General features: G+C 31.4%; 1 protein-coding gene across 1 annotated transcript in view; it reads right to left on the bottom strand.

Moving 5' to 3' along the window:
- Positions 1 to 6,922, bottom strand: part of LOC106462242 (interferon-related developmental regulator 1-like) — a 39,348-nt gene extending 32,426 nt beyond the window's left edge. Inside the window, exon 1 of the mRNA XM_013922145.2 lies at positions 6,691 to 6,922. Within this exon, the coding sequence (XP_013777599.1) occupies positions 6,691 to 6,724 (34 nt within the window). The 5' untranslated portion in view covers positions 6,725 to 6,922. The remainder of the gene's footprint in view (positions 1 to 6,690) is intronic.
- Between the last annotated feature and the right edge of the window lie 607 nt (positions 6,923 to 7,529).

Genomic DNA, 7,529 nt, shown 5'->3' with positions numbered 1-7,529 from the left:
ACACACACACACACACACACACACACACACATATATATATATATATATATATATATATATATGCCAAACAAAGTATGAATCCACTGAAAGAGTGGATTAATATGCAAGTGTCTTATTCTGGTGTAAAGAAAAACGAGCAAATGGCTTCGTTGCTTAAAAAAATTTATGATCATTAAAACAGTTCATCTCATAAGGCAATCGAAAAAGTAGCAAACACTGATGAAGAGAAAACACTAGAAACTCTTTGCTCAAAACCATTTGAACAGGAAAAATAAACTACAAAAAAATATTTTGAACAGCGTATAAAGATGCCAAAAAAATCAGGCCTTCAATGATTTTGAATCTGAAATTGATCTTCAAGAGCTTAACAGTACTGATGTGGGAGAATTCTTTTTCCTACAAATGTGTGCATATACAATGTGAAACATAGGGAAGGAAATGAAAAACTTTTGTTAAGAAAATCATTGAACCAAAGATTTCATTATTAATCGACAAGAGTACCATAATCAGTCAAATATCTTTTTTAATAATTTATGTGCTTACAATTCTCCCAGATATGGAACAACCAACAAATATATTTCTCAATGTCATAGAATTAGATGTAAATGCAAACAATATACATCACATTTGACAAATCATAGTATAAGCAAAGCAGATGACAAACCATTGTTCTTTGGATTTTACAATATGAATGTGGATGGTGCTTCTTATAGTAACTACCATTTTATGTAGCGGTTGTGTATTTAGTATTGGTCAATAGTACTTTTTTGTAAACTTTAGAAAACTTGCTTCTGGAAAAACTGCATGGGATGTATATGATTTTTATTATTTTTTTATAGTAGCTTAAGTCATGCTGTATCATATATCTATTTATATTAATCATTATATTGAAAAACTAAATCAAAGTAATTATATTTCTTACGAAAGAAGTTGATCCACGAATCTTAGAGTTAAGAGCTCTCGAGTGGCAAGTGCAAGGTCTTTACATGAATTAGGTTTAGCACTTTGTACTGAAAGTGTTTTTTTTATTTATATTCTTTTGCACTTAAATTAGTAATTTTCAGTTCAGTAATTTAGAGTAATTTTATATTTAGTTCATAATAATAATAATAATATGATTCAATATTTAGAATTATAAACTTGTGTGATTTGTATGTACTACTACTAGTACCAGTACCGCATAAGAATTTTATATTCGTTCTTCTTACTATCTTTACATTGTAATAAGACCCACATTCTGTTGTTGTTTCTTTATATTATAATTAAAATAGTTTAACTGATATATAAAAAGTTTATTCTGATATTTGGAAATGGTTCAAAACTGAGTGTATAAGTGGCAATAATAAAACCCATATGTTAGTTGTAAAATAGACTAAACATATTTGTCTCAATAATACACAGGAAGCTATGTCATTCTCACAGTTGGGGTGTCAATACATTGAAGAGCTTAAGTTTCGACTTCCAGCAGAAATCTTGCCTATAAGTGCTGTAAAGTAATTTTCTATGTAATTTATGGTGTTTGTATGGTTTGGTAATCTCTTCTAACAGGATGTCTAAAGTAACTAGGGTCAGGCAGTGTTATTCAAACCACCTATACTGTAAACTATTACATACATTCGCTAGTAGTGGCAATTAGTTGTCTGTATAGTGAAATAACATACAAGGACATATGTTGAAATTAACTTGTTTGAAAGTTCAAAGGAATGATATTCAAGTACCAAAAAGCTTTCTTACTATCATATATATACAGTAGTATTCAAATGTGCCTGCATTGGACTGAACAAGAGTGACCACCAACATGGCATGATAGTTTACAGCAAATGCACAAAGTTCATTCTGCTAATCTCACAGTTTCTTTGGCACAATAAACAAAAGTATGGCTGCATTGAAACAAACATAAACTTGAAATAAAAATACATTTATGAAACAAAATTAAAATGTTTTTTATGTACATATATAAATATGCAATCCTAGTTACAAATACTCCTTTATTGTTTGGATTTACTTACAAATATTATTTTGGGGTCTTGTGTATTACTTGAGACCATAAGGAGAGTACATGATAATTAAAAAAATTAAAAATTGACAAAATTTGCATTTTATGGACAATAAAAAGTAAAAAGTTTTTAGGGATTTTCAAATAAAGTACTAAAACATATAAATTAATAAGTTAAAATCTGGAACAAATATAAATATCATAATCATTTCTTATAAATACCATTTCCTAATGTAATTTTCTAAGATAATAAAGATCATAATGCAAAAAAACTAAATTTATCAAAAGTAAAAGGCTTTATGTTTCTTAAACTATGTGCATTTATGAAAGTTCTTATTAAGTTTCAAACAATTTCATCCACTAGTTTTATTGTTGGAATGAAATACAGCAAGACTTGCATTGGTTTCTCAGAGTTTGTAGCCAGTGGTCATCAGGTTAATGAAGTTGATAAATATTTCCAACATAATTTACATTTTGAGAATGTTGCCCAAACCATAAAATGGCCCACCAAAAAATGGTCATTATTATTACAATGCACAAGAAGCTTATGCCACTCTCTTTTAAAAAGATTGTACAAAATATGATAAAGTTATAGCAGCTATTCTCAAAGCATATGAGTTAGTACTAGAGGCTTATTGCCAAAAGTTTAAAGGTTATCGCAAACATGATAATCAAACTTGTATGGAATTTGCTCACGAAAAAGAGGTTTATCTTGATCGATGGTGTAATTCTATACACATTGGCAACAGTTTTGACAAACTAAGACGATTATTTCTAATTGAGGAATTTAAACGCTGTGCCCATGATGACCTCAAAACTTATTTGGATGTAAAGTAAGTTGAAACACTTTTCATAAAAAGAAATTCCTACCATCTCAACAAAAACCTGTATCTGTTCAATCCACATATGGTCATAGTTTCACCAGATCACCCCATGTTGTTGATTTGGCCACTGATATAGTCAGAGAGGAATTTAGACCTTTTGTGTCTACTGGTTCTGTGTCTTTGACAAATGACACTGCCAATCCCATATCCATTCTACGTGATACTGGGGCAACTCAATCATCGTTGTTAAAAGGTATATTGCCTTTAGAATCGAGTTCTGCCACTGGCAAGTCTATTATTGCTCAGGGTATTGAGGGTGGCTTTGTTAATGTTCCTCTTCATAACATTCATTTAGCATCAGACCTAGTTTCGGGACCAGTTCTAGTAAGACCTACTCTGCCAATTAAGGGTGTATCATTGTTGGGAAACAATTTTGCAGGGGGAAAAGTTGTCGCCGAACCCAAAATGGTTAGCGCTCCGATCATTGTTTCATCTAAGAATGATGCTGTTAAGCCAAAAACAAATGATGGATATGGATTCAAAGGATGATATTATAGATTTGTCTAAGAAATTTTTTGGTTCAGACTGGGGTCTTGTGGATGATTGTCCTGCTGACAATACCTCGGTTAGTGACAATTATGGACATGAGGGATCTGATTCATCTGGTGAAGTTCCATTTACTAAAAGTAAACTGATAGCTGAGGAAGAAAAAGATCTGCAGATCTCTTCACTCTTTAAATATGCACTTCCTAAAGATGAACTGGAAAAAGTTCTAAATGGTTATTATTTCAAAAATGGAGACCACCAGATGTGCCAGCTTCAGAGGACTGGGCAGTAGTTTACCAAATCGATGTTCCCAGAGCATATTGTTCTGAAATATTGAAAGTTGCCCACGAACTCCCCATGGGGGGGTCATCTAGGTGTAAACAAAATGTGATAAAATTATGAGACATTTCTTTTGGCCAAAAATTAGGCAAGATGTTTTTCAGTTTTGTAAAACTTGTCATTTCTGTCAGTTCTTCAGAAAAACTAACCAGAAAGTTTCTGTTGCTCCTTTGAAGCCTATCCCAGCTTTCAAAAAACCCTTCAGTCATATGATCGTTGATTGTGTTGGGCCTTTACCAAAAACTTGATCAGGGAATCAATTTGTCAACTATCATGTGTGCATCCACTCGATTCCCTGAAACCATCCTTTTGAGAAACATATCAGTCCAAAAATTTCTAAGGATTTGATAAATTTCACTACTTTTGTTGGCTTGCCCAGAGAAATTCAGTGTGATCAGGGATCAAGTTTTAAGTCAGGGTTGTTTCAACAAGTTGTTTACCAGCTCGGTGTTAAACAGATCAAATCTGGTGTGTATCATCCAGAATTGCAAGATGCTCTTGAGAGATTCCACTCTACCTTGAAAAATATGATGCAGACTTACTGTCTCAATGACGAAAAAGATTGGGATGAAGGAGTTAATCTATTATTATTTGCTGTTCGTGAGTTGGTGTTTGGCCATTCAGTGAGTGATCCTTTGAAGTTGCTGAATGAACAATGGTTGGAGGACAATCCAAGAGAAATGCACTTATTGGATTATATTTCCAAGTTTTTGTCCAGGCTCTTGTGAATTGGCTTGAAAGAATTTGAATTCATCCCAAACTACAATGAAAAATGTTTATGACTGCAAGGCTGAAGAAGGTAAATTCTGACCTGGATCATCCACTCAATAAAAAAAGAGAGAGAAGGAAGGAAAGAATGAAAAAAAAACAGAAGACTGTTAAATTGCAGTTTATCACTACGAGAGTATGATTTGGGGATAATCCACGTCAAAGGGGGTTGATAACATTTGTGCTGATGTACTTTCATGTACTATGCAATTTAATGGTCATAAGATTATTAGTATTGATTGTGTTGTATATTGTAATGATAATTGAAGTGGTAAAATTCTTTGAATTATGTATTACATTTAATGTATATATCTTAATATATTGTTTTCAATGTATATATCTTAGTTGAAAATTGTCTAATGCCAATTTTTAATTTTCTAAGGAGGGAGTTATAACAAATTTATTATATAGTTATTTAAATAATAACGTTTGTTTAGATTAGATATATATTTTAAAACATGTGCAGCTTATAGTGTTAAATTTTGTGGGTTGGTGTATCTGCTTCCTAAGTACTTCATTGACTGAACATTAATGACCATTTATATGGTTGATTAACATTATAAAAGTGACAGTCATTCCCATTATTCTATTCACAAGTGAAGAAAGCCATTATTTCAGCAGGTGTTGGTTGGTAATTATCTTCTCATTTATCAGTTGTTGAAAATTAGGGATGGCTATACCTGAACCTTTGGAGCCTCCTTTTCCAGGCGATTAGCTCTTGTGCATAAGGTGGCTCGTGTAACGGATTTATTATTATATATTTATTTTAATATTGATGTTTGTTAAATTGAATTTATACTTAGAAATGTATATAACTTGTACTGTTAAATATGTATTGCAAAACTTCTGCCTATTCTCTAAAGTTGTAGAAGATTCTCAAGTGTAGGAATGAACGTGTGTGTGTGTGTGTGTGTGTGTGTGTGTAGTAATGCTAGTGAAGTGCCAGTATTGTTTCATAAACTGTAAGTTTCAAGAAACTCTCCACGCGCCTATAAATATAAGCAATGTGATGCGCCAAAAAAACAGTATCTATTACTGGTTTACTATAAATTTTGGAAACTGTAACTGTGATTGTTATAACGCTTATTAATCGGGAAACTTAAGATATTTGACAAATAACGTTTATAAATTTCGAACATTACAAACCATTTAACTTCAGTGGATTCACATCGGACATTAGTACTTTTACGAAAAAACTACTCAACTTCGTCGGTGGAAAAAAATCAGCAAAGAATACAGAGCTAGAAAGCTCCCTATTAAGTGGATTATACCTACATCAGCTTGAAATTAACTCGCTCATCGGGAATCCTCGATAAGACATCAATTAAGTTCCAGACTAGAAAGAAGACTTTGTATTGCTTGTAAGTTTGTGGAACTTTTATATATAAATCATTATTTGTAGTAGCAGCTTGTAATAACTGTTACTGTAAATTTTATTATTGTTTGTATATTAAAACATATTTGTATAAAACAAAAAAACTGTGTATCAATCTCGTTAGCAAATATCATAAATTGTATACAAATCAGCATTTATTTAACTAATAAATCTAAATTACAATTTAAACAAGTTTTAGGCTATTAGAAACTGTAATACATAACAATTATTATGCTTGTTGTTACTGAAATTAGGCCAAGTGAATAAATTTAAAAATAAGTTTAGCAATTCCACCCACTTTCTTTTTCGGCTATTTCTTCATTTATCAATGAAACGAAGACTTCTTAATAAAAAAAAATGAGATGAACACAGTCGACTCATTTTGTCATTTTCTTTTTGTTATACATTCTATATTGTTTTGATGAAAAAAAAACTTCCGTTTGCCATGAATCCTTTGAAAACAAGCATCAATCATGAAAAAAATGGGTGCCAACTTTCGTTATAAGATTAAAAGGTCATTAAAGAAAAAGGACCTCCTTCTTTATGGAAAATTCCGAACGCTAATCTTTTTTTTTACTTGGCCTTAGTATTATCTTCTTTATTAATTAATAATTTGCACGAGGTACGTTTCCTATAAAATTTAAAGAGTAATAACAGTTACTGATAACGATACGTTTACTCTCCAAAATATGCCTAGTAATACTCGTCTAGGCTGCACAAGTTTGTTTTTTGTACCGACTGTTTTTATAGAATTACAAAATCACAATAACTATCTATGTAAGGATAACAAGAAACCATAATTACTATCATCACTAGAATTAGGCTTAGTAATACACACTTACCAGCTTTTGATTTTCCTCTTTTTCCCTTTGGCATGGTGAAAGAACTCAAAGGTGTAGTGAATATTAAATTACAAATTATTCTACTACAAAAGCTAATCAAGACGGACAACAGCTTAACAAATGTCTAAAATATTTTATCTTAAAATAGCAATTTTGATAGATAGATGAAATAACCCTAAAATTCATCGTGGTCAACACGATTTCTGTATCATTCTATTACTAGTCCCTCTAAGGCCTTATTTTCATTTCAGCGCATGTCTCAAACTTTTATTAACAAAGCATTTCGCGCTTTCAGTAGTGTGGTAACGTGGAACTGATAAAAATCCAAAGAAAAAAATAAGAAACAAACAATTTAACAAATTAAAAGCTACAGAACAGCTAAACTATTAGTGTAATCCTATTATGCATTTGGAACAACAAACCAAAAAAAAGATACAGATTTGTCAAACATATTATTGATATTTAGCCAACAAGAGAAAATAAAAGTTTATTTTTGAAGAATGTTATTTTGAAAGCCACTTCTTCCTAATGCACCAGTGTTAGGTAAATTTATTTATAGGACTAGGAAATGTGTATGAAAATAAATTGAAGCATATTGTTACGTATCTGCTTGTTTGATAATTTCCGGTAAAAATTCTTTGCGAGGAACTTCAGCGATACAAGTCCCTTCTTGACCAAACTAGTTTATTCTTTCTCGATACAACTTTTTTAATACACAGAATTTCCACAGTCACTTTAAACTTAACAACCTTTATAACACACGCTATAAATCGCAGTGATTCACACACTTTACTTACGGTGCCTACTGTTCTCTTGACCCAATTATCTCTCTCTTCTTT

This window comes from Limulus polyphemus, unplaced genomic scaffold (genome assembly GCF_000517525.1).
Source record: "Limulus polyphemus unplaced genomic scaffold, Limulus_polyphemus-2.1.2 Scaffold44, whole genome shotgun sequence".
Classification (NCBI taxonomy): Eukaryota; Metazoa; Arthropoda; class Merostomata; order Xiphosura; family Limulidae; genus Limulus; species Limulus polyphemus.
The sequence above is the reverse complement of the archived record's forward strand: the minus strand, read 5'-3'. Positions and strand labels throughout refer to the sequence as shown.